The 27869-nt window shown below is 37.7% G+C and overlaps 3 protein-coding genes across 6 annotated transcripts in view; 1 reads left to right on the forward strand and 2 right to left on the reverse strand.

Annotated features, from left to right (window-relative positions):
• btbd10b (BTB (POZ) domain containing 10b) overlaps window positions 1-3299 on the forward strand; it is a 6288-nt gene extending 2989 nt beyond the window's left edge. Inside the window, exons 6-9 of the mRNA XM_036210234.1 lie at window positions 1-117; window positions 1672-1869; window positions 1943-2053; window positions 2242-3299. The exon at window positions 1-117 is cut by the window's left edge and continues 5 nt beyond it. Of these exons, the coding sequence (XP_036066127.1) occupies window positions 1-117; window positions 1672-1869; window positions 1943-2053; window positions 2242-2573 (758 nt within the window). The 3' untranslated portion in view covers window positions 2574-3299. The remainder of the gene's footprint in view (window positions 118-1671; window positions 1870-1942; window positions 2054-2241) is intronic.
• A 13822-nt stretch (window positions 3300-17121) lies between these two features.
• Window positions 17122-19870, reverse strand: rassf10b (Ras association domain family member 10b). Its single transcript, XM_024295898.2, has one exon. It carries the CDS (start codon window positions 19114-19116, stop codon window positions 17821-17823), a length of 1296 nt encoding a protein of 431 aa, XP_024151666.1. The 5' UTR covers window positions 19117-19870; the 3' UTR covers window positions 17122-17820.
• A 758-nt stretch (window positions 19871-20628) lies between these two features.
• Window positions 20629-27869, reverse strand: part of tead1b (TEA domain family member 1b) — a 50292-nt gene continuing 43051 nt past the window's right edge. For 3 of the 4 annotated variants that reach the window (XM_024295635.2, XM_036210237.1, XM_024295636.2), the window contains 4 exons: window positions 26856-27029; window positions 24770-24910; window positions 24526-24678; window positions 23399-23536 (listed from right to left, as the gene is read on the reverse strand). In XM_024295635.2, the coding sequence (XP_024151403.1) occupies window positions 23423-23536; window positions 24526-24678; window positions 24770-24910; window positions 26856-27029 (582 nt within the window). In that variant the 3' untranslated portion in view covers window positions 23399-23422. Of the gene's footprint in view, window positions 23537-24525; window positions 24679-24769; window positions 24911-26855; window positions 27030-27869 lie in introns of all 4 variants that reach the window. The other variant, XM_024295634.2, reaches the window with a different exon arrangement.

Raw genomic sequence — 27869 nt, forward strand, 5'->3', positions numbered from 1 at the left:
ATTACAAATCTGGGATCATCCGCTGTCCAGATGGAATCTCCATCCCTGAGTTACGGGAGGCGTGTGACTATCTATGCATCTCCTTCGACTATAGCACCATAAAATGCAGAGACCTTAGTGAGTACTTGATATGAGATGCTGCTCTGTGTCTGTTTTCACAGGAGATTTATCATCATTTTTTGAAAGGAAAAATTGTACTTCATCTTTACTCACTTCTAATTTGTGAGAATTCTGTCTAAAATCATGATGCATAGTTATATATATATATGTTTTGATGCTAAAATGGTTCTTGAACATTAGTCTCACTGCAGGTCTGAAGTCTATTGTAGAAATAATCACAGTTTCCAAAAACGTTGATCTTTATAGTCAAATGAGATGGTCTCCCTCCAGAAGACTGTAAACGAATTAAGTTTAATTATTGTTGTTGATGTTCCCGAAACAACACTTTTTCAACACACGTGGCACTTAAAACTTGTTTACTGTGGAGAGCGTTACAATGACAGGCTTGTCTTTATGGAGCTGCTGGATTCTTCTTCGCCATCCAGACTGATTTTTGTTCCAGAGAGGACTGATGCAGGAACTGAATGTTGCTCTGAAAATGTTTTTACTTATAGACTTTTCTCACCCCTTTATTGTTTAAAACATAGTTGGAAATGTCTTGCTCCAACTTGTTTTCTGCTAAATATGTGTTAAAAATAATTTAGTTATAGAATAAAATGATTAGAAAGAAATTACAAATTAAATCTTGCCCCACTGTTCCGCTGAATTTAGTCTTCTGGAATGCTGCACCAGAAAGTGGGAGCACCTCTTTAAAAAACAGAAAACAAGTAATTGTTTGGCTTTAGCAATCTGGGTAACAACAACCAAGAATAATTACAAAAAGACATTACCACTCATCAGGGGTGGATGATTTTTGCTCATAAATTAGTTTTCTTTGTTTACCACTATGGAATAAGTAGGATTGTTCACAAGAATCAACGTTTGGTTTGTTACTTAGGAAATTCACCCCAGTTTCAGGTAGTAAAATGATTTTTTTAAAAAGCCTAAAAAATACTTTCCTACTTTCATATTTGAATTTATGCTTTTTTTCCCACAACAAATTAAACTAAACAAAAGGCCATGTCTCATTGCCAGAATAATGTAATTGTTTTTATTAAGGATTTGCGTAAACCATTTATTTTTCCTGGAAAAAAAACTATTTAGCTTTTAAGTAAAATCAATGAATGCATATTCCTTTATTTATTGTTTCATTCCTTTATAAATACTTGTAAACATAAATAATTGTGACCTTCAAACTAATTTAAATCAACACAAGAATTTTAAATTTACAAATCTGTTGTATATGATTTCTCTAAAATCTGAAAGGAAATCATTTTTGTGTTTAAATGTTAAAACTGTTGAATAAATTGGAGATATGTTTGATTCTGTCTATGAAAAAGATTTCTTTTAAACGTCTTTAGGATGATTTTTTTTTTCTTGTATCTTGTTCCATGTTTTGTTATTTAAAAATACAAACAAAACGCAAACATAAATGAAAATCTTACCAACCTACCAAAGTTGGTAACTTACCAAAAACACAAAGCTTCAATCAGAAATTCCACCATAAGATGATGCTGCAGAAAAGCCTCGTATTGTTCGTATTGTTGATTTTTCTGTCTCTCTTGGTTCCAGGTGCCCTGATGCACGAGCTGTCCAATGATGGAGCTCGGCGTCAGTTTGAGTTTTACCTTGAAGAAATGGTTCTGCCTTTGATGGTGACCAGCGCTCAGAGCGGAGAGAGGGAATGTCATATTGTTGTTCTCACTGACGATGACGTGGTGGATTGGGACGAAGAGTATCCACCACAGATGGGAGAAGAGTATTCTCAGAGTGAGTTTCTGACAATGTACAGAACACAGGAAGAGATGGAAAAAATGTTAAAATCATTGTTGTTCTCCTTCAGTCATTTACAGCACAAAACTGTACAGATTTTTCAAATACATCGAGAACCGAGATGTTGCCAAATCCGTTTTAAAGGAGAGAGGACTGAAGAAAATAAGACTTGGCATTGAAGGTACAGTCAAATAAAATATGTGATGGAACTGCTGCTTAACTGTATATTTGATGGAAAATAAAACAAAGTTGAAGGAGAATTCGGGGGAAATTGCTGCTGCAACTTTCTCAGTACATTTTTGGATTCATTTTGTAGTTTGTCCATCTACTGTAATAAATAAACAACTCAAATGTGCATTTTGTCAACAGGTTACCCTACGTATAAAGAGAAAGTGAAGAAACGACCAGGAGGACGCCCCGAGGTTATATATAACTACGTCCAGAGACCCTTCATCCGCATGTCCTGGGAAAAGGAGGAGGGCAAAAGCCGCCACGTGGACTTCCAGTGTGTGAAGTCCAAATCCATCACCAACCTGGCAGCAGCAGCTGCAGATATACCCCAAGACCAGCTGGTGGTGATGCATCCGGGCCCACAAGTAGATGAACTGGACATCCTGCCGAATCACCCTCCCAGTGGGAATCACTACAGCAACAACTACAGCAACGAGCCTGATCCTGATGCACCTTCACCTGCCGTCTGAGGAGCCAGCTGCCCTCGTGAGAACGCCTCTGCCCCTCTCCTATTCTTCTAGATCTATTCCCAGCATGCTGCAGCATGGAGCACCAGGGGCACCATAACCATATTGCCTTGACACCTCCTTTGCAGCCTTAGAGCCTCAAGAACCTGGAAGACTCTAGAAACAGAAACGAGGAAATCAAGACTGGTAAAAGGAAATGTTCACTGTTGTTTTCATTTTTTTGTTTTTTTACTTGACCAAAGGAATTTATTTTTGTTTTGAGAGAAACAAAATCTTTGCAACCCTTAGTATTAACGTTATTATTTACATTCTTACTGTTGCTTAATTGGATGGGTTTGGCTGAGCACTGTTGTGGTGTCACTGTTTTCCTTTTAGGTTCACTGATAATTAGCTTTTTTTTTTATTTTTATTTTTTTGTCTCGGGTGGCTTCCTAAATGTGCTTTTGATGGAAAGAATGTAATCCAGAGGAAGTCTGTCATAAGGAAAAGGATCCGGCACCACCCAACCTCATGATGAACCGTTAAACCTGTCGTCCCGTCCTGTAACGGGACACGGGGACCTTGGCCAGATCCGACGTGTCGTGCTCTTCCTGCAGCAAACGTACTGAGCAAAGCACAGGCTGTTGTGAACAGTGTTTCTCTTTTTCTTTTCTTTTTTTTTTGTGCAAAGCTTGAAATTGTTTGAAACGAAACATGAAATCGTGAATTAAAGATTCAAAAAATGAGAAACTGTTTTGAGACATTCTTATGTAACAGGTTTGCAGCAAATAGGTAAAGATTGCTGAATGAGGCGCAGTTAGAAATGGATAAAGTTCAGATCTCTGGTGAAATATGAATATCTTAGTGTGTAATCAATCTAAATAAAAGCAGGCTAATACAAGTTCCTAACATACCTAAATAGTTTCAATCAAAGCAGACGGTATTTTTTTTTTTTTTTTTTAGCAGTCCTGGTTTCATGCTTTTCCTTGGCCATGCATCCATCAGATTCTTCACAGCTGCATGGACCAACACATTTGTACACATTTTGGGAGGGGCATAGTTTTAAACTAGAAAAAAACAAGAATAGCTGACGTTCAGAAGTTCCAGTGGCGCCTCCAGAAATATTTCCTGGGGTTGCCTGCTGGGGGGCCATTTTAAATCTTGGGATGACACACCAAAACATGACCCATATTTTCTAAAGTCATTCTACTAAACAACCTGTAAATAAAATATCAGAACATATATCTGCTGATATACTTTGATATATTGTGTCTATATTTCATGTTAGTAATGTGCATAAATGATTAAAAGTACAATTTGAGTTGCACAAAAATGTAGTTTTATTTTCCAATTAGACAAGAATTCCCATGGACTGTGATGGTTGCAGATGATTTTGTGATTTTTACTGAGAGCAGTCATGAAACAGTGGGACTGAAGAAAAGACAGGAAGTAGAGCTGGAGGTAGCAGAGATGAAGATGCTGAGGTTCTCTTTGGGAGTGACCAGGATGGATAGGATTAGGAATGAATACATCAGAGTGTCCCTCTGCACATGTTAGAGGTTTTGGAGAAGTCCAGACTGAGATGGTTTGGACATGTTCGGAGGAGAGACAGAGAAGATATTGTTTGAAAGATTCTGAGTCTAGAGTTGCAGGAAAGAGGTCTAGAGAAAGACCAAAGAGGATGTCTATGCGGATGCAGTGAACAAAGAAGAGGAAAGGATGCAGAAGACGGTTAGATGGAGGAAACTCATTGGCTGTGGAGTCCCTGAAGGGAAAGCCCAAAGGGAAAGGATGATTTAATTTTAAACACACAGGATAAAAATGAAATTCTCCAGGGAAAAGTTATAAACTAAAAAGTAACTTTAAAAAAAGTGCATTAGCAGATGAAGATCTACATGTCCTCCATGGAATGTTCCTCTTTATTAATTCCAAAAGCATTACAACCGTTGTTGTTTCACTTGGCGCTTTCTTCTTTTGTCTTTACTCGGCTCATGTTTTGCTGCTACTGCTGCGCACTTCGTGCGTCTGTGTGTGCGTAAAGGACGGGCTGGTGTGCTCTTCATCTCCTCTCCCCTCCTGGGGAATTATCCAGCACCTTCTGATGGTTTAGGGGTGAAATGCATAACAGATGCAAGCACAGCTTAGTAACCAGCGGGTTGAACGTGGGGTGACCACTGGGGTGGCCATGTGTCTGCTGGCGCCACTAAGTTCCAGTGTTGCAAGATGAGACAACTGCCTTGACTATTTTTCACCAAATGGTGGCAGCATACATCTATAAACCAATCAAAATCCCCTCAAACAAACTTGTTGACCCCTCTGTGTCATTTTTTTACTTTTGTGTTTGAAGTCATGTTTGACATAAGTTAATTGTTTAAGGTTTGTCCTATGGGGATAAGCATCGGGTAACCAATTTGGAAAGATTTAATATAATATAATGATGGACTATCACCAGTTTTTCATTAACAGATCAGCTGCCACTGTCTTAACTTTTATTATATTAAGATTAAGATCAAAATAATTGAGTGAAGTGTTCTTTTCCAGGAGTTGAGCTCATAAATGCCAGAATTCTACAGGAATGCTGGGAAGTTTTTTTTTATAAAAACTTGTAACTTATCTGCTGTTTATGTATTTTAATCTCAACTTTAAAGTTTATATTTTAACATAAGTTCTGACATCAATCATAAATGTATAAAATTTAAGAGTTGACAAATTCTGTTAAGATTACATTTAAATTCAACTATATTGATACATCACTTTTCCTGCTACAAAGCATCTCAAAGTGCTTTCCATTCCTTCACTGACTGTAGAGTTTTAATTGATCAGAATCTAACTATGGGAGACACCATCATGTTCTCACACAGCTCTGGTTTCAGAATCGGTTCTGGTCCTGAATCCCATGTAGGATTTAATGGACGCAGGAAGAATGCCATTAACACTCGCCACCCATAAGTACGACCTCTTCACCTCTTCTAGCAAGAAAAAGCTCCGGTGTCATCTAATCTAATAAACTTCAGCCAGAGAGATGTGAAGATGGAACGTTATACTCCTCCTCACTCCAACCATCTGCTCTGCCTGCAGGATAACGTGTCAAAGCAGCAGATAATCATTTCGATGGAATTAAGCGACTCACATTTTGCAAAGACAGATGTGTGAACTGTAGCATTTCTTTCCCATTTTTTTCCTATATATTAAATAAATCAGCCACTGTATTTTAACGTGTCACTACATAGTTTCATTATATTTACTTTGTTGCTTAATAGTCAAAGATATGAGCAAGAAGATACAAAATAAATGTTTTCTTGATTAACTTGTTTAATAATTCTGTCATTTACGAAAAAATTTAAAAATTATGGTAAAAGTCTGCTGAAAATATAAAGTTTTATAAGGAACTTTAATTTGAAATTATTAATATTTTTTAATAAATGTTTAAATAATGTTAATATGTTTTCTTTGTTGGGTTGCAATGAAAAAAAAGTATTTTTTTTAAGTGAACCTAAACTTTATTGATACCCAAACCAAAATACAGTTTTTTTTCATAAACATATTTGCAATTTTATTTAAATTAGCTCATTTCTACTTTGATGGTAACTCTAGGTATGAAACAGACCGTTTATTGCGGTGTAACAACATCTGTGGGGTGTCTTCCAAATTCTGAAGAATTTGTGAAAAAATTACAATGTTTCTAGTAAATTCTGCTCAGTCTCATTTTTGACTAAATAAAGTGAATCATCTTAAACGGTTCATTTGAAAAAGTCCGGGTCCAGAACACGATGGAGGTTCTGTGGCATTGTCTAATAGGACTTGCTTTAGATGAGAAAAAGCAGATTGTGATTACTGACAGTAAATTTGAAAAGTCTTCATGTAATTCATGATGATCAACTCTTACATGGATTTCCAAAGCTTTTGCTGCTTTACAACACTTCAAAAGAATATTTATATATTCCCCACTTATTCATTTGCATATTTTACAGAGTACGTCAGCCTTTCCTTCCAAAAGCCTATTAGAAAATCCATTTAACAGCAAATCTAGTTACATTTATCCAATATCAGTACACTATTGTGTGCCTTATATCCCATGGTTTGAAACTTAAACTAATATCAAAAATGGAATCTTAAGTAAGTGAAAAGACCCTTGTTTTAAGAAAAATATCTTGTTTTCTGTTTTGCAAGAAAATCATCGTAATAAAAAGATTTTTGATAGCAGAAAATAGGTCTTGCTGACTATAAATTTATCTTAAAATAAAGATATTTTTTCATACTTCACTGGCTGATTTTTTTGCTATCCATTTTTTTAATGACTTATTTCTGTGGGCCTTGTTTTTGCGGTTTATGCTACTAAACAACAATCTCATTTGTTTTTGGTTGCTGTGTTGAATGTGTCCTTCAGAGGGACCAGAATGTGTATCTCTTTAGCGCTCCTGACTCCAACTCTAACATTGTTTAGCGTGATCTGACCTCTGGAGGAAAAAGCGGATGAAAACAATGAAACACTACAGCATGAGAAAAGAGGAAGAAAACAACACAAAGGCTCCAGTGTCTAAATTACACAAAAGTAATGTGAGAACGTATGTACTGATGCTGGCTGTTCTGGCTGTATGGAAGCGTTCTGCATCTACACAATAATTGCATGGAGATTATCAGCATACAGATCTAATGTGTGTACTCAAGTGACATGTTTAACACGAACAGCACTTTTGTTAACAGAAACTGTATTTTTCTTTGCCTGTGCAACATTAAGAAAAGTCAACTTGAAGAAGCTTCAGAAAGTGTTACATAAATGAGAAGAGGGAACAAAGACTGTTTCCTGCAGTTGATGAGTAAACACTAGCTGGTCCACCAAAAGGAGCAGTTTTTGGTGTCTGATCTGAAACTAAATACAACAAACTTCATGATAAAATGTTCATTTTTCAATGCCTTTGGCTGTAAATTTACCTGTGTTTCAAAATATTCTTTTTTTTTTAATTTATTTACGTGACCAATTAAAACAAAAAAACAAAAAAATACCAGGAAATGTATGCACATTCCATTTTATTTTGGAGGGTTAAAACATTATCACTACTATTAAACATTCTAAGGAAATTAAAGCATCTTTTTTGAAAACCCCCTCAAATCACATTAACAACAGATGTGTTTCTTCTTCTTCTTTTTTTTATTATTTGGTTTCAACATGTTTGGGGGCTTTTCTGGAACTTGAAACTCTCTTTGTTCCACTGGGAAAATACAGAAAATGTCCCACAGTAAATACAAATATAATATCTCCAGAAAGGTACAGACATCTTAACTGTCTAATTTTGATGTAGATGACTGATGCTATTAGTTTGTGTTCCTTCCAAAATAACTGAACTTCTACATTGAAAGGTTTTGGTGTTGAATTTATTGTTTATTTTTAGTCTTTTTTATCTTATTTTTTTATATCTAGATTTGTGCATTAAATCAGAAATGTGCAGGTTACAAATATCTTGAAAACATTATTTCTACTTTTTTAGTAAAAATTAAAAAAAAATCTAAAATGTGCAGAAAACAAGTATAAATCCATCCTTACCGTTTGCTGATTAGATAAGACGTTAATTTTCTTTCAACTTCAAGTCATTTATATCATTTCATACACATTCATTTGCACACAAATCCAATGAAATGTAAATGCTCACTTTTTGTACCACCACCACACAATTAAAATCACACTTTAAGTCACATTTGCTCCACCTAATATTGAGTCCTTTAATCTTCAGCTTGATAAAATATTAATTTGTACTAAACACTTGATGCCTATTAATATAAATACGCATCAAACCATTTCAGGTCCACAATTGCTTTAATTTAGCTTCTACTTGAGGGCAAAAACATAAGTGAAGTTTTAGTTAATGGAAATAAATTTAGTCGTCAAGGGGTTAATTTTGGCCATTGCTAAAAGTCCATCTTGAAACTATTGCATAATTTTAGTCCACATGAAGAAACAACAAAACTTCTCAATGATTGCTTTTCTTTTTTTTTTAATGAAAAAAATGTATTCCAGTATCAGATCATTTTTTCAGACTTACACTGAGTTCATTAGAACATCAGAATGAACTGTGTTGCAGTAACATCTCCACCACATCCTTCTTCAGTTACTGTATCCACATATTTTAACTCCCACCACTTGAGGCATTGATTGAGATTTCACTACGATTCTTCTGCAATCTACTTTTGCCAAAACGAAGACCCACATCCCAAACAACAAACCCTTGGAAAAAAAAAAAAATGTGGGAACTCTTTTCTCTGTTGTTTCACACGGCGTAGATCTAGCTTGGAGGGTAACTTCTCTATGAGGTGGTACCCAAACCTGACGCAGAAAACCTGCTTTACTCAAATTTTAAGCAGTCATTTGTGCTCAAGATCAACAAAATTATGAACTGAAAATATAGACTTTAGAGTACTTAACCAGTATACCTTTTCTTTAATATCAATCTCTTACCATTACTGGCTTCTCCTTGTAATTCACCGGTTTCCACGACAACAGCCCCCCCTTTTTTCTCAGATTAGGCCCCACCTTTTATTAGGGATGTCTGCACTTGTATGTAATTAGTGCTCTCCAGCCTGTGTGTACTTTCTATAAGAAATTCCTCCTTTTTTTGTTTTCAGTAAAGTGCATTCCTTTAGCTTGTTTAGTCTTCAACTAAATAAGATGTTTTCTTTTTTGTTTAATTTGCATAATTTCACTTTTGTAATAAGAAATCTCCAAACATCCAACTGATTAAATAGCAAAAAAGTTAATGAGAGAGAGGTATATTCTCTTGTAGCTTTTTTGATAATTAGTATTTTTTTATCTGGCAGACGTGGCAGCAGTGAAATGAATTAATTCTGATGAGCAAATCTGTCTTTGGTTAATGAGTAGACGCTCTCAGTCAGTCCATCCAGGAGCAGCTGAGCCTCACGACCACGAGAGCAGAAAAGAAGCTGCGCATGTGTTCATTAAATTCTGATATATAGGACAAGAGGCTCCTGGCATCCCAGTCATGCATTGTATGTGACCCCCACAGACCCTGAAGAGCTTTCAGCCCAGCTCTTCAAAACTGGAGTGTTTTTTGTGGGATTGGACTCTGTGCTGGGTTTCTAATAAGTATGCATATTAGAGGAAAACCATCTGTGGAGCGCCAATTATCTATGATCACATTAAAAAGTGCAGGGATGTGCTCATGTTCCAGAAATGTTGGGTTTAAAATGTGTGAACTAAAGACTCTCATCCCAAATGTCAAATTACTGATAATTAAAAAAAAAAGATAACATCTACACGGCAAAAACGGACCCCTAGAAATGTGTCAAAAGTTCTTAAAATTTGATAAATTAAAAAAAAAAATATCTGTCAATGAATTAAAAAAATGTCATAGAGAATTCTTTAAGAAGAAAAAATTGTGTTTTCTTAAAGCTAAGATTATTTTGCTATTCAAAACATTTCTTAATAAAACATTAATTTTCTTAAAAAGGTTTTTTTTTATTTTCTTAAGATTTTATTTTTGCAGTTTATGTCCATCTTTCAAAAACAAAAAGTTTAACTGATGAAATAAATACTCATACTTTGTGATTTTGTTATTTTTGCTAACATTATCCTGAGTTTGTCCCCAAGTGTCAGGATATTGAGTGCATGTACATGCACATAGGAAGTCAGAGTTTGATTCCCATTCATCCGGTGTGGGTCCTTGAGCAAGACCCCCAGCGCTACTGTCTAACCATGCAGCCTCAAGAGGTTCCAAGTCTGGGTATTCATGTGTCGGTCGAACAAAATAGATGGTGGTGTCAGGAAGGACATCTGGCATAGAATCACTGCCAAACCATTTAGGCAAAGCAGTGAAAACGGATTTGCTGGGGTGTCCAATCCAGTCCTCAAGGACCGGTGTTCTACATGTTTTCCAACCAATTTGCCATTCCTTATTGACTAATACCAATTAATCTAGGTAATCAACAGCAGATAAGGTGGAATTTCTGGAAAACTAACAGGTAGCTGACCCTTGAGGCCTGGATTTGGGCAACCCTATTTGAAAAGTTCACTTTGTCTTTGAAATGCTTCTATTGTTCATTTCGAATACTTCTGATTTTGTGCCTTTTCCACTGTCGTTTCTCAACTAGCTGTTAGGTTTCAGTGACGCTGCATTTTTCTGCCATTTTTACCTAAAAAGTAAAGAAAAAAAAGTTAAAAATACATTGTTTTTCTTAATCCAACAGCTAAATATGCTGCAAGTGTTTCTGTGACCTTATCAGGGAAGCTCGTTTACTGTGTGTGGCACTTTAGAACCAATACTGCTGGTTTGAACCAAAATGAGTCACCTGCAGGTTGGAGCATTGTTTTTGTCTGAAACTCCATAAAAATATTGTACACCAGGGATTGGCAACTCCAGGTCTCAAGGGTCACTGCGTCTGCACGATTCCCAGATACCTAAGCCCACTCATCATTGATTACCTGGTTCAGGTGTGTCCAATTACAACATGCCAGAGCAGGGTATGCTGGGAAACATGCTGGTTTGTGGCCCTTGAGGCCTGGAGTTGCCCATTCCTGTTATATACTTAAATGGTAAATGGCGTATACTTGAATAGCGCTTTTCTACCTTCCTTGAAGACCCAAAGTGCTTTACAGTCACAGACCCATTCACTCATTCACACACTGGTGGTGGCTCTGATGCTGAACAGTGGCACCAACCTTCCACCAGAGGCAATTTGGGGTTGAGTGTCTTGCCCAAGGACACTTTGACGCATGAGCGGGCAAGGCGGGAATCAAACCTGGAATCTTCCGATCAGGAGTCGACCGTTGCACCACTGCCGCAAATCATTCTGTATTAATGTCAGCGTCATGAATCCGTCCCGTCTCCCACTCTGGCCTTCAGCGGGAACTATCTCCAGAGTTCTAGCACTTCCCGGTTCTCCACACTACACTTCCCATCAGCCCCTGCTATCATTCCCAGGAGCTCCACAGCTGGTTTTCATCAGTACTCACTCCCAGCAGTATTTAGTCTGAGCTCTGCTCAGTGTGAAGTCTTGTTTGTGCTACTCTGCCTGCATCACTAAGCGTTCCTGACCTGACCTGACCTGACCTGACCTGACCTGACCTGACCTTCTGACCCTGCTTTGTTTGCCCTGTCCCTCGCCTGGATCCTGACCACTCTGCTTTTTCTCTGATGCCCTCATGCTGGTGCTTGACCCCTCCCTGCCTGACCGTGATTTAGTTTAGTGGACTGTGCATCCCGCCGGTTGACCTTCTGTTATTTAACTATGAAAAACATGTTAAAGTTAAGTTTTGTCCATAGTTGATTACCAAGCAAACTTTACAGTTGTTTCTATTATCTATTTTTAGAAAAGTAATTTCCCAGAGAAGACTCACAAAAGTTGCTGCCATACAATCCTTACCTATTGTTGCTGAAACAAAACTTTTATATCCGCTGATAATACGGAGAAAGGAGAGTTGCAGCAATTGTTTTTGAGAAAATATCTTGTGATTTCAGCCTGAAGCAGAATCCTTTCATTTTAATGGAGAGCAGAATTCAGAGACACCCTCATGTCTTCAAGTTTTTCTGCAATTGATACCCCAGCACACCCATGGAATCCTCTGTAATGCCTGATAAAGGAGGGGTTTTTGTGAAAGAGAATATGATCGTCAGGCTCTGGTGAAAAATACATTAAGCCATCTTCTTTTTTATTTTTTTTTTTTACTGCCCATGGGTGTGTCGAGAATTGGCACAGGCCGTGGGTGAGCCCTTGACAGAGGTGTCCTTTACAGTAGGCTATTTAGAGTGAAATTCATTTAAATGATCAAAGCTTAAGCTTTAAAAGTTCTAAAAGTTGGAAAATTCTAAGAATCCATTGGGTTGTTTACATTTTTTTAATGGGATCAGAGAAAATATATTAAAACTTTTCTATGCTTGTAACTTGATCCTGATATTATTAATAAATGAGTTACTTTGCTGTGATAGATGAAAATGAAGTATTATGAAATTATTTATTTCTTCTGGAGCATAAAGGGAATTTCCCATCTGGTTTATAATAGATGAGACAGTTGATTTTTCTTCTTCTTTTTTTTTTTTTTTTACTGACTCACTTTGATTTTTAAAAAATATTTAGAATATCTCCAAGAAGAGTATTTGTATTTGAAATTTTCTTTTTTTTATGATATCATTTTAACGTTGGTTTATCTCTGCAGATAATCCAGATTATGTTCTTCTGGAGAAGCAGCAGAAGAAGTTTCAAGAACTTTAGAATTATTTTCTAATTCAGATATGACTGCTTTTTCTTTGTGGCCTTATATCGTGAATAAGATTATTTGACTCTGCCTCTTGCTACAACACAGTGAAATGTCTGGAATATTCAGCTTCAACCTAAAAAAGAGAGGATGTTCTTAACAGTGAATATAGGAAGCATTGGGAGAAAAAGAGAACCATAAATGGCCTAAATGAGAGTAGGAATGGTGCAGAGTGAAGTAAAGCTTTTAGTGTCTGGGTGACGTGAGTGCCGCGCATCGCAGAGACCCAGGTAAGGTAACCTCTCTGCATTAGTGTCATTGGTCTGCTGTCGGAAGGTGAGCCGCCTGCAGCTGACAGGTCTGCGCCTCATCTGCTCACACAGGAGATGACAGGCATTGAGAGGCTCGGAAGGAGACTGTACTGTATCCCACAGGCGAGGTCCGGGGGTCACCACCCAGCCCGTCTGGATTAACACACCTGCCACCAGCACAATGAGGTCTAATGAGCGCACACTGGCAGCTACAGCCGGTAAGCAGCAGGGCAAGTGCTCTTTGTGTGGCGTTCACCTCAGGCCCGCTACTGAAGTCCTGACTCTCGAGTCAACACTTCATTAGTGACTTTGTGGCAGATCCCTTCCTGAGACTGAACAAAGGCTGGCAGGAACACAAAGTGACACATTCCAGGGATTAGGGAACGCTGTTCGGTTCGGGCCATTAAGAGCAGTTCAGTTCTTCCCTTGAATGCAAAGAATTTGCTTTGACAACAAAAGGAAAATTAGTTTATTCAGTTTGACGTGGTGATTTATTTTTCATGTGATATTTCCGTGTGGTGAAAAGCTGTCTTGAGATTCAGTCTTTTAGTGTGTCAGTTAGATTTCTGTGCATCCAAAGACATCGAGCTGCTTTAAAGATGTGACAAACGCTTAAATTTACTTAAACTGACAGTTATTATCTCACTATTTAATTGCCCCTGTTATTAAATAAAGTTTTTGAATCTTCCAATATTCAAAAACTTCAGATTATTTTATTTTATTGTTCTTAATGTCCCGATGTTATCTTGTGCTTACTTCTAACTTGTATCATTTTGACAAAATATATTTTTATGACGAGTAAAATATTGAAAGTTACTTAAGTTCAAGTTAAATATTCATATTTAAGTTAGAAAGCTACGTTTTAAAAATTAGAAAAATAGTTCTGTTGTGTTAAATAAATTTTTATCCTGTTCAGCCTGCGACCTAAGGTGTGTTGTGTGTTTTGGCCGATTGAGTTTGACACCCTTGCTCTAATGTTTCAATGTATGGACACAAATAACAACAACTGCTTTGTGAAGTTATTTTCCACTTGATGGAAAAGATTCCTTTAGGTTCCAAGATCCATGTTTTGGTTTGTGGGCATATCAGTGCTGAAGGGAGATTTTAGAACTTCACAGATATCGAAAGATTTGAAGAAAGTGCCTCTAGAAAGTTCCTGCTTTGGCATTTGAGTTTGTTTCTAAATCTGTTGTGTCAGATTTAAACAGAAAAGCAACAAAAACAAACAGAACTCACAAATTCCTGACACACAAATCACCATATTATCTCTGTATTTTGTGATTGAAACAAAAACGTTTTATCCTTACTTTTTCTTTAAAGATCTATTCCATTGAAAAATCAAGGTTTGGGTGTTTTTAACACTTAAAACTGCATTTCTGCAATTGTTGTGAATCAAGAGCAGACAAAAAAATACAATTTGTAAAAGAGCATATTTCTTCCACATGCCCCCTCTGCTCCTCCGTTCTGATGCATCCAATTATGGATGACTAGATCCTTATACGTCTTTGGCTTTCTTGTCTGCTGGCCTCAAAACTGTACAGCTGGATAACTCCGACATTGCTAAACATTTTTGTTGGGGCAGTAATGTTAGATTGGGGTGTGAGGGGCTATAAGTGACCAGGAGGGTGTGTAAACACATGGATAATGGGAAATGGGGCCGGGCTTGCTCCATGCCAATGATCCCGCCCAAACCCAGAGGCAAGTTTCTAATGAACTCCTGCTGCTCTGCAGAAACTATGTCCTAGAAAATGACAGTTTTAATGATTTTGTCCATAAACAGCATAATCATAATTAAAAGACCACTGGAAATGATTGGAGTAGGATTCAAAAATTTACTCATCTTTTGTTTATTTTTGATTTAGAGAAAATTTAAGGATAAAGAGCACGATAACCTTTAGAAAAAATAACTTTATTTTAATTCATGAAACTTTTTAAAGTGCAGTTAACAAAGTTTTGATGAGTTTGCAGTTCAGATTTTAAGCATATTAATGATTTTGTCACAGTCAGTGATGTGGTTTCCAAGCAACAGAGCACGTTTTCGTCACATGGATGGAAACTTCTCGAGTCTGTTTGCTTGAAGACTTCTTTTTACTTCCCCTCTCCTGATTAGCTGCATCAGCAGAATAACTTTAACCACCATGACCCTGCAGTGGTCAGAAATAGTGCCATCTCTCCAGGGGTCTAACATTGTGGCATTCTCATATCAGGGTATTGTTATTGAAGACATCTCATCGGATGTGGCCACTGAGATGCAAACTTCTGACTGAGCTCCTCGACACATTTTATCTGTAACCAGATCAGCTCAGCCGAAGCTTTGAAAGACACTTCCGATTCTGGAATTTCATCTCAAGCGGCTTCAGAGCTCTGGAGACACTTCACACAATCAGAACTTGATAAGATGCACACACTCGACCTCTGAAACCAAATATATTTTTCTAACACTACAGCGTGCACTATCACACCCTCTCTTGTGAGATAACAGGTTTCTCCTATCAGGTCAGACCAATCTGTGTCCCTCAGCGCGCCACTGTGGCTCGCTGAAAGACAGCTGAGCCCCAGAGAGACCGCTCCTGTTTGTCCAGGGACAGCAAAGCTGCATTCACACAGGATGTAATATAGCACTTTCCCTTGTTTGATACTGAAGTTGGCCTAAATTCGGACAACAAAGACACTTAGGGTGGCTTGCGTGTGAGTGGGCGTGTGTGATTGTTCTTGTGTTTCTGCTGGGAGCTCCATTTCACATCTTGACATTCAGGGAAAGTGAGGTCATTTTTGTCTCTCCTCAGTCAGGATCTTCACACTTTCCCTTACTCCTAAATAAAGAGTCAGATGAACTTACTTCATTTTTATATTAAATAACATAAGATAAACAATTTTGAGCCAAATTCACTTGTAAAAAAGTCAGTTTCTGTAAAGAAACTTGAGATTAGTGAGGAGTTTATCTAAAGTTGGTGTGAAATTGTAACCACAACATAGACACTTTGTGATTTAAGAGGTTAGCACACATTTGTCTCAAAAGAATTGACCAACATTGTTTGGGCAAAGTTGTAATAAACCAGACACCTCACCTGCAGGTTTGCACATCAGTCATGTACTTCCTCGAAGAGCATGAAGACGATGATTATTGTTTATGCGTCTTTTGATTAAAAGTTAGTTGAAATTCTAAATTTGCTGGAACAGACAGCACATCAACAATTGAATCTTAAGAAAGTCCTGTTTCAAGAAAAATGTCTGATTTTCTGTGTTGTAAGAAGTTTTTCAAAAGCAAAATAGTTTTAGTTTGTGAAAACTGTGTTTATCTTAATGCAAGGATTCTTGGTAAGATCATTTTTCTCATAGCATTTATTTATTTATTTCTGCTTAATTAAAAGGGAATTGTTCAGATTTTGAGAACTTGGGATCCATTTCTAGGGTGCTGTTTTTTGCAGTGTAAAACTTCAGATGAGAAATAAAGTTAAGAAGCATAATTCAATCTTCAAATATTGATATATAAGGGATCACTAAGGACCAAGTAAGGGTAAAAAGAAGAAAAAGTTTGTTATCTAAAGACAAAATTGCTCATAATAATGGACCACGTTCTTATATAATATAAACTCTTTTTCAAATAAAAGGACTCTTTCTAATTATCTGCCAGTGGACGTCTGCACTGAGAGCTTCTCTCAGATTTAAGTCAATCAAATCCCTCCATCAACCAAGATTCTCAGTGTTTGTGTTGGAACTTGCAGCTTCTTTGAGGATTTACAAGTAATTAAAAAAGCCACATCTTTTTTTCTGCACCAGGCAGGAAAAAACAGACATCCACTTGTTTCTAAAACAAGATTTTGATTGTAACATTCAGATATGCAGCCACACGGTGGGGTGCAGGTAGAATATTGGGTAAGTTTGGGTGTGCTGAGAGTTTGGGGTGTCACATCACTACCAGCTACTAAAATGCTTAGACAATCATGCCATCATTATCTATCCATACATGTCTTTGAAGTTTTATGTTGCATGTTCTTGACACTACGGTCTGCATTTACCGGGCTTGGGACTGGTACACTGGTTAAAGCCCTGTTGAGGCTTTTTTTTTTTTTTTAGGATTAAATTTTTTTCCCCCTTTGGCAGGAGAGCAAGTAAACAGAGCTCTCAGTAACTGGGAGGGGTTTCCTCCTTTTTTATGTCTGTCTCTTCATTTGTCCATCTCTGTCCTAACTTTTTTTGTCTTTTATTTTATTTATTGGCTTTTGCTTTTTTTGTGTGTGTAATTTTTATTTCTATCATTAATTCTGGATATCTGCGGCCCATCACATTGGGGGTACAGTTACAGCATTTAAGGGGGCACTACCCTCCATTGCCCATATATCCAGCCCCTGTCTGTTTTCTTTTTTTAGGATAGAAGTGTGTGATTGAGGGCTCAGGAGACATTTCTGCTTCCGTTTGATTCCTCTATTTTGGCTCAGTGGTTCACAATAAGTCGCGACTTTGTTATTGTGTCTGGGAAAGTGTGAAAGCTGAGATAATAATGTTTGCCCCAACACCTCTGTTTTCCCCAGAACTGCAAAAACAAAAGAAGAATGCTAGAAATTGCATCTAGTCTTTTATTAATGGGCATTTTTGTGACAAAATAAGCACAAAATATTAGGTCTTTAAGCATCTTTAGGGAACAAAAGTTTATTTTTTCATGATTAAAGTATTATAAAGATGATGGATGGGTTATTGCTTATTCTTTATCATCCCTGAGATTGCTTTCCTTTTGTTTTTTTTATGGAAAAGTCAAATCCTAAACCAGTGATTCCCACACAGGGAGGCTGTCTGAGTCCTGACTGTGCAGAGAACTTAAGCCAGTGTCTGAATCCTCGTCGTTCACACTGTGGTCTTTGGACAGCCCTCTGGCCTGCTCCACCCACCCGCCTTTGCTCTCCAAAGTGCTCATCAACTTCTTCTTATCGTCTGTCCCGTGGCTGCATCTCTCTCCATCACCCAGCAGCCCCTCCTCCACCTCCAAACTGTTCACTTTCTCCAGCAAATCCCTCATTTCCTTCTCCCTCTCCGCGCAAATCTGCTGGGACAGCCCTAAATCGCTCCTAATAGCTTCTAAATCCGCGTTGAGGCGCAGACCGATGTATAAACTGGCATCTAGTTGCGTTTTGATCCTGTCTTCCTCCACGAACGAGTCATTCTCTGAGGCCGGTGATCCCCGGCTGCTCCTGCTCTGCAGCTCCTTCCTCCTCTGCATCCAGCGCTGGTTCAGCTCCTCCTGGATCTCAGCTGTGATTTGGTCGATGATAGCCTCCTGCTCCCACAGTTTATCCTGCAAGCCAAGCACCTCCTCGCACGCGCGCGCATACTCCTCTAACTTAGCCAGACTCCCACTTGCAGCCTTCCCGAACCCCTCTGGGCTGCAGCCTGGAGCAGCACCCAAATAGGTGTTCTGAACGTAATTAACCCCATGTCTTTTGATTCTGTCAAAATGCACCTTAGCCTCGCACTTTTCAATCTCTGCATCCAGTTCTGTGATCCTCTGGATCTGCTGGCGGATGGTGTGGTCCTGAGAAACCACCACATGTACCAGAGTCTCCATCCGCTCTGCGCATGACGCGTCCCCCTGCGCGGCGCGCGTCTTCTTTTTGTTCATCTTCTCCAACTTTCTGAAGGCTTTCCTGACTATCCGTCGCTGCTTCTCGGGCGAGATGCCCCCCATGGGGGACCGCGCAGCTCCCCCCTTGGTGACGCGCGGGCTCTGCTTGCTGGGCACCACGCGCGCCTCCGAACTCCGCGCTGCGTGTTTGGAAAAAGACGCCTCACTTTTCACCAGGACGAACCTGACGTTCATCCGCTCGTCCCCCCAAGCGAACCAAAGGCGTAAGATTTTGGTTTTGTTTGGTAAAATCCTCTCGAAGCCTCTCCATTTCTCCACGATGCAGTACGGCTGCGCCTTGGAGACTCCGTGCTGCTGCGTTTGGTCCTCCTGGAGCACTTTGACCACATCCGCGCAGGTGGTTCGCTTCGTCAAGCCCAGCACCAGCTTCTCTTCTCGACAGACCCACACTGATATCTTACTTTCTTCTGACTCCATCTGTGCTCTCTGCCAAACGTCTGTGTATCAAAGACAAACGGAGGGAAGAGGCATTCCTGAAGAGATTTCAATCCGGGCACCAGCGTGCGTGCGTACTGCGTCCCCAATCTCCTCATCCGAGAGGAAGTTTCTCCAAGTCATCTGTTGCCATTTCAGACGTCCTGGGAAATACTTGGTGCGTGGAAGTGGTCCTGCCTGCTGTGATGGATCACATGACCACCAAAGTCAGCCAAGCATTTGCGCGCATTCATGACCTCCAATCTGGAGACATTTCTTCATCATTTAACTGAATTATTAAAGGTCACCAGATAAATATGTTAAAACATAAATAAAATGCAACAATTAGGAAGTGGGTTGTTGTTTCAAGTCTTGGCAGGAGTAACCAAAGAGGATCTGTAGCAATGGCCACAAGTGAAGGTTGCTCTCATAATTGTGAGTACCCTTGACAAAATACCTCACTTTAACTCCCATGCATGAAGAAAATATTACATTAAAAAACAAGAAAATAATATAATTGAATTCAAAACAACAGAATATTATAATTGTTCTTATTTATAATTTTAATGTTTTGCATTTTTTAATCTGTTCTTTTGGTTAAGGGGTGCATCTGTAAGAGTGTACCCCCTTATATATATATAAAAGAAGCAACTTAAAATGTGTCTTAAATCCAAACAACAATAAACACATTCTAGAAGAGCCCATGTCAAACAAATGCATGAAGATGCAAATGTAAATATGTCAGTTTTGAACGCACACCCCATTTTGATTAAATTATTTAATTTTTATACAGTATTTTATTAATTACCTTTCATTTATTTATTTTGATGAACAGTTTAAAGACTCAATTTTAACCTTCAAACTCTTATTGAATTTTGTATTATTAAACATTCTTTTTGTCGTTTGTGAACCTACCCAGGAAGGACAACTGAAAATTATTTTTGCAGTGAACACTGGCACATGTACATTCATTAATGTGCACTGTCCTTGTTCAAATGTATATTAAAACAAATACTACTACTACTACTACTAATAATAATAATAATACAGTTGTGTGAATGCATTAGCATTTTACCAGCATGGTAGAATTTAATAATTTTCAAATCATTTTCGTTACAAAGTTAAAATAAAAAAAGTCAGACCTTATGATTAAACATCAACAAAACCACAATAGTTTATCCATTTAAATGTACACAGTAGATGCTAATAAAGTACGGGGGTATTTACAAATTATTTTTTTTACTTGACCCACATTGTACTTCATTCAGTTTATTCTTTGAAAATTAAACGTTCACGTTTGTTCCATCTTTTATTCTGAAATATAAAAACAACAGTAGTCTGAGAACTAATTTTTAAAACCCTTTGTCTCCCTCTACTGGTGATTTATGTTATTGCAATGATGTGAAACAGAAAAAAGCAGCCAAATCAAAGCAAGTGGCGTCACCTGCTGGTGATCAAGTGTTCCTGCAGTTAAAAGCAGCACAGTTGGTGCCTGACAAACAGAACAGCTTTCAATATTTTCAAGATTTATTTATTTTTTACTTCAATATTGCATACATAGAAAGTATTTAGAAAGCTACAAAATATCTACTGTATCCAAGAAGGCATCATAATATCATGGAGCAAAGACAAGACCATATGCAAACACTGAAACAGAGCACATCTTTTCTATCTGTTGCCCTTTTACCGTCATGAAAAGATAATACACATCTGTACCAAGAAAAGCTAAGATACACTTTTTATACAAAGCACCTCTTTACAGAAAAAAAAAAAACATCTGCACATAAATCCCAAGTGAGTAAATGATAGCTGTGTTTAAGCTACATCAAGAACCACTTTAAAGCCACCATCAGAGATGGTTTCCAAAACAGAAAGGTACCAGTACCTACTCTGAAAAAGAAAAACACAAATAACAAAAAAAAAAAAACCTAAACTGCTGATATGTTTGTCGAATGATTGAACTTAGCTGTTTATGTGTGTTTTTGAGTCCATTTTCCCTTAAAATGCTCCACCAGGCGTCTGGGCCATTAAAGGCATCACGCCGGCGGTTTTAGTGTGAAAATGTCAGACTGTAACAGCAGCAACAACAAAACCATCTTACCGCAAATATACAGAGAATGGCATCACTAAACCGAGCACACAAGTACATTAAGGAAACGCGAACGCCTCAGTAAAGACTGGACTTCAGAAACGGGAACAGCGACACAAAGGTAAACATAAAAAAAGTAGAAAACAAATAGGAAACCAATCACGTTTCCACGGTTTCATCACTGTGGCAAAAATACTGAATGATTGAACTCTGCCTGCATCCACTAAAGATAATATCTGCAATTATCTAGAAATTCTTTAATTAAACTATTTCAAATTATTACATTCTTAGTGAGAATCTGTTAAAAGTGTAATAATTAACTTTAAAAGTAGCATTGAAGCCTCCTCCACCCATTATAGAAAGTCATTTTCTATTTATTAAATGCTTTAAAGGAGTTTCCTTTAAGAGATAAAATTGTTTTTCATTTCTATTCTAAATGCTTAAAGTTTGTCCACTCTTGGTGCTCTGTTGGGAACACAGCAAAGTCTTCAAAAAGTAGAGGTTTAAGCGTGTTCCACAGAGCCATGGTGCCCTAAAACCTTTCCACAAACACTTGAGCCTGCAAGTGTGCCTGAAGCAGACGCCTTCAACCTTTTCACCTTTTGCGTGCAGTCAATGGGAACACAAATAAAAAAAATCTCTAACCTCAAGCTATATTTTAAAATTAAATTAATTATACACATTTTTCTTTTTTTGCTGTTTTTCTTTTAAATAAGCACTAGCTATCTTTCAAACCCTGCTGTCATTGGTCCTTTGAAAAGGCAATGCGGTGATTGGTTTCATTCATCTTTAATTTTTTTTTTTGAGTAATATTTCACTTCTGAGTATTTTTTTCAACCTTTTGAAGCTGGAAATTTTGAAACCAAAGGCACTTCCTCACCACCAAGCAGGACATGACAAAGAACTTTTTTTATGAGTGTTTGACAAAGTGACAGGCAGTTGGTCTGTGTCTAAGTCCTTTAATCTTTAGAGAAAAATAAGCTCTCTCTGAGTTTATAAAGGTTTCTGAACATAAGTGAACTGCGTCTCAAAAGTGAAGTAGAAATTTCGTGTCAAGAAGTACCAGACAGTACTTCCTTTTGTCTTTTTAATTTATAATTGTTTTTTTTAATGTAAAATAAAGGTGTAATGAGTATATTCTAAGGCACTATACACTTACACTTTGGCAGATTGTACTGATTACACAAAGTAAAGATTAAATAAATGTTTCTATGAAGAGATCACAGTTTTAGTGGCATGTTTTGGAGTACACAGAGCAGGTTTAAGGCTTGGGGATACGTGTAGGCCACGGAAACATGCGAATGTCATGTGAGCATGAAGGTTGGACTAAAAAAGAAAAAAAAAATGACACCACCAACCCAGAAAGGCCAGGAAGGTTCAGGTGCGACGCTGCAGCACACTGAACAAAGGCATGAAGCTGCAGAGATTTGTAAAGCCACAACAGTTTAACCTGTGCTTTGAAAGACAGATCAAAAGTGAGAATCGCTAAGGTGAGCGCTGGCAGGAGAACAAAGTGCTTTTGGATGAGATGAGTCAGATTCAGAGCCACTTTAGAAAAGCAAAATACATTTTTTTAGCCCAGTTACATTAAGCAGGTACGTATTTTTTCCACATTTATAAAGCAGATGAAGGCAAAACTTTTTTTCACAGTGCATTCATTCTCTGAAACCTGGAGTGCTTTCACAGGGAAATATGTCAGACTGAAAGCTGAGTTTGCTTTTCTTAAAAGACAAAAAAAGAAAACCTTTGTAATATTCACAACCACCTGCTTATAGCTACTGTCAGTTCTGTTTCTTTGGGAAATCTATCTGCCGTGGGCGAACGTCTGTATATCTACAGAATGGATTCTCAGAGACAAAGAAGCACATACATTTAAAACACTTCAAACATAAAATACAGACCACATGCTGCATCCTTTTTTATATTTTAAACAACAAAGACGACATGTAGCTTTTATTTTACTCACTTATTCTAGTTGGTTCTTAAAAAAAAAAAAAAAAACACCTCAGAAGTCAACATATTTGAAAAAGAAATACTCCCATAAAACAACTGTACCGCAATTCACAGCTGCAGTCAAATAAACACCTGAACTGAGCAGAACTCACTTCAACCGTCCAAAGAGCTCGAAAGGTACAACTTTCATGAAGAGGCACTGCCGCTTGCTTTGAGGTTGTAGGTCTCTGGAAAAATAGACAGCGTGTGTAGATGGGGGGGTGGGGTTCATTCTTTAACCAGTCTGTAGATATGATGCTGGGCGCCGTGCTCGCTGTTTGACACTTCAAACACGCACGCCATGCACAGCAGTGTCTCCTGGGTGTCCCTGTTTGTTACCACCTGGAAGACAAAAAAACAAAAAAACAAACTGGAGTGAAGCAACAGAGAACCGAGAGCCATCTCTGAACAGAGGAAATATTCTTTTTTATTTTTTAAAGCAGGATAAATCTAAACACATTCCTCTTATTTCTTTTTTTTGAACCCCGGCCAAAAGAAACACCTGAAATGTTGATTTACTCATAAATCCACTGTGGGCCACAACAGCAGAAAGCTATCATTGCATCACAATCACAAGCATAGCTTTAAGTTATGGAATGAACAAATAAAAGGTAAATGACGTATACTGGTTCACACTTTTGCCATCATGAGACACCCAAAACCATGCCCCCCCGGCTCTGTAGTCGGCCCACTACTTTGTTCTGTTTGTGTATGTGTGTGTTTCAGTATGTTTGATTTTTGTGTGTTGTGTTTGTGCGTTTATTTTCATCTCTAGAGTCTGTTTAGATACAAAAATATGATTGCATTTGTCAATCGTAGTATTTTATTGTGAAAAATTGGTTATATTTTGAAAATCTTTATTTCCTCTTTTCCAATAAATATTCAATTTTAAGGATGTTCCATGACTGGAGTATTCTTTTTCAAGGTCTGAGAACATAAATTACTGGAAAGATTAGCAATAACTGCGATTAATTAGGAAGATTATTAATTATTATTTCACAAATACTGAAATGTCACTTGACACGTCAGCTTTAGATTAAAATAGTAAAATAGTTTAGTCTATTTTCACAAATTTTCAACATTTTTCTGTCTTTGTCAGTCATGAGTAACAACACTAGCATGAAGGGTAAAAACTAGGGGTTCTTATATCCCCTTATCCTCCCTTTCCTTTGTGGATAATGAGGACGATGTCTTATCCTCTCTGGAATGAGAGGAATGTGACACCAACTAGGAACTAAATCCACAAACATATTTTTTGTTGCTCTCTCTGCAGAATAATAATAATAAAAAAAACCCTCTGCCACCATCACATTCCTGACAAGGTGATTTACCAACAAGATGGTGAAGTTCTCCAGCACGCTGTTCATCATGTATTTCTCGGGCAGATGCTTAAGCTTGTGGATGAAGTTGATCATGTATTCACACATCGGAGAGCGGCTTATCCGGTAGACGAATCGTCCGTTCTCAAAGCGAGCATACTCCGTCTGAGTTCACGAGATAGAAAAAGCATCAACCAAAGGAAGACATTTATCTCACACATATATTATATATTTTAAAGAAAAAAAGAGTCAATACCTCCACCTTCTCCACCACTTGTTTCCCAAAGGAGCAAACCTTTGTTGAGCATGTAATGGTCATGTTCTCTGAACTTTCATACTGACTGGTGACTCTGTAGAAAGATCCAGTCTCATCCTGAATATTGCAGTTCAAGTCAGCCTAATGGAAATGAATAAAAAAGGCAGACAAAGAACACAAATAATCATTTATTTCAGAGTACAATTGTTTAAAAAAAACCCTTTACAAAGAATTGGTCACAATCTCTGGAAAAGAAAAGTATAACTGTTCATGTTTAAATAAAAATGTAATTGGTTTATGATTTTGTTAAATATTTTAAAATAATATTCAATTATGAATTAACATAAGCAACACACAGAAACTAAGGAAATGTTTCCAAACCATGAAGTCATTCTTCAATATTTTTTTGTAACTGTATTACTTGGACAGCAGATTAGCTATTAAGATTCTTAAAGAATAATTGATAGGGGCCAGAGGGGACATCAAACTAAAACATAGCATTTAAATATTTCATTTACCATACTTTTTGGGGTATAACTTGCATTTTTTTTTACATTTTTTGGCTGGGGATGCGACTTATAATCAGGTGCGACTTACATATGACTTTTAAAAAAAAGCAATAACCACTAGAGGGCACTGTAGATGTGTGTATCAGTATTTGTTACTGAAGGCAAAGCAGAAGAAGAAGCTCTGCTCAGTTTTATTTATGCCAGGCTTGGAGGACTTGTTCAAAAGCAACACAAAGGAGGAAGAATTCAATGGATTTAGTGATTTAAAGTGATCTAAAGAGTTTTGTTGACTTGTGAGCATGTTCTTTATGCTATGGTTATCTGAATAATTGTTCATATGTTGCTTCATGAAGCTAAATAAGCATCAATGTGTAACTGTACTGAAGCATACAAATATTCAGTCTATTATTGTAATTTTTTTCTGTAATTAAGATTTTCTGCCAAGATAAAATAGTTACGTAGTTACGTATTTTGTTAAATACATTTCTCAAAAAAAATTTATTATACATTTTTGACTGCTGTGACTTGTACTCCAGAGTGACTTATAGTCCAAAAAATATGGTAACTAACTTATTTTTTTATTTGGCTTTTAATCATGTTGATAAAGGTGCTCTACAAATAAAGTGGCTCATTGAAGGAAAGACTGTAAGTCACCCAGAAAACTGAGATCCACACAGAACTAAAGACCTGAAAACTGATAACCTGCATGTTTGCCATCACTTCTTCTCACAAACATTGCTGATACAAACAAAAGTCTTGCCAAATGAGTACATTGTTTGTTAGCTATTCACTAGGATCTTTAGTTTGTGTATGTAAATAAGATGATCAAAGCACATTATGATCAAATCCTCATCCATATTACAAGGACTGTAAAAAAAAACTCTAAATAAATGTAGCATGTTCCCATGCAGAGGAAAAAAAAAAAGAAATCTTGCCCAATGAAGACCGTTTTTATCAAAAGAGCGATTTACAAGACTGAGCGGGCCGGCTCCGGGAGGGCAGCCGGTCTGTGCCCTGAACATCCTGTTCATTACGGAAACAAAAAGAGGAGACATCCTCACAACAACATTCTCCTCCTTCATTAAGCAAAGCAGTTAGACATTCATTATTGTGCAGGTTCTCGCTTTCATTTGAAATTTAGATTTGTCGGTCACTTCAAAAGGAATTCGAGAGGACTTGGTCCAAGTACATACGGCCCTACTTTGTTGGCTGCCGCTTGTTAGCATTTTGCATCAGAGAGGAAATACATGCAATGTTTAAACAGCCATTAGTGGGGCAACCAGGTCACTTCATTGTTTGGAGATATTACACTGAATTAGCGAGTGCTTTGATCAAAAGCTCTCCTGCTATGCAAGGCCAAATATAGCAGAGTGCATTCAGCAAACATTAAGAGAGCAATCTTCTCCATGAAGCCTGATTACTCCCAAGCACTAAACACAAGCCTGAACACTGTGATCATGCAGGATTCTTCCATTAAACATTTCACAATGTGGTAGAAATTCTATGAAGTCTGGTAGGAATGAGGCATGTAATCCCATTTATTAAACCTAATCATTTGCTAGATAAAATGCACTCACCCAGAATTTGATGAGGAAGAAGGAATTCTGGGGTCCTCTCCCGTAAAGCTCTTTCAGGCCGCCTTTCTTTTCAGGGAATTTATCATAAATCTGACGGATGTCCACGGACTCCAGCAGGGCGTCACTGTAGGAATGATTTGTCTGTCCGATATGTACAAACAGATGCTTATGGTACTGAAAGAGAAAAACAAATAATGGATCAAACTGCTGCAATACTTTTTTTAAATCACATTTTGAATCAAATGAGATCTGTAGGTATTTAAAATGTGTAATGTCAAATATTTACAGCTACTTAGTAAAGTAAACTCGATTTCACTCTGTATTTTAAAGAGATGGTAAAAGTAATTGAGAAAAAAGAACTACAATGTGTAAAAAAATGAAAAGGGATATATCTGTTTATTCAGTCATTTTCTTGTCCCTTTCGGGGTCACAGGGGTGCTGGAGCCTAACCCAGCTACTGATGAGTGAAGGCAGGGTACATCCTGAACAGTCTGTCGCAGGGCCTCAATCACACTCACATCCACACCTAGGGACAATTTAGAGTGACCAGTTAACCTATGAAGCATGTTTTAGGACAGTGGGAGGAAGCCAGAGTCCCTGGAGAAAACCCACACATGCACGGAGAGAACATGGTAACTCCACACAGTAAGGTCCCTGTTGGTGATTCTGTTTCAGGTCCCCCAACGCACCACCATGCAGCCCTTAACTTTGCTTAAAAAGCACATTTTGTGTTTTCTACGTTCTACATTTTGGTCATGTGGGTAAATGTTGCGATCTTCCAAATGTTCAAAACATGATGCTCAGCCTACAGCTCCTACACATTAAGAGCAATAAGAACATAACATTCTTCTATTCCACAGTACGATGTCTTTACTGTGTTCCCTCTCTATCCACCTTTTGGGAATTGCTTTAGGCGCAATTTTGCATGCTTTTTTTTCTGTGTCCTGATTGGCTATAAACTTTGCCAATCAATCTCTTCTGTGCTATGTCTCCAGCACTGAATTTGTTCAGCTT

This window comes from Oryzias melastigma, linkage group LG3 (genome assembly GCF_002922805.2).
Source record: "Oryzias melastigma strain HK-1 linkage group LG3, ASM292280v2, whole genome shotgun sequence".
NCBI classification, from domain to species: domain Eukaryota; kingdom Metazoa; phylum Chordata; class Actinopteri; order Beloniformes; family Adrianichthyidae; genus Oryzias; species Oryzias melastigma.

What these genes read in the sequence shown, in the direction of transcription:
- rassf10b (XM_024295898.2), bottom strand. Translation starts at nt 19,116, where the DNA reads ATGGAGTCAGAAGAAAGTAAGATATCAGTGTGGGTCTGTCGAGAAGAG.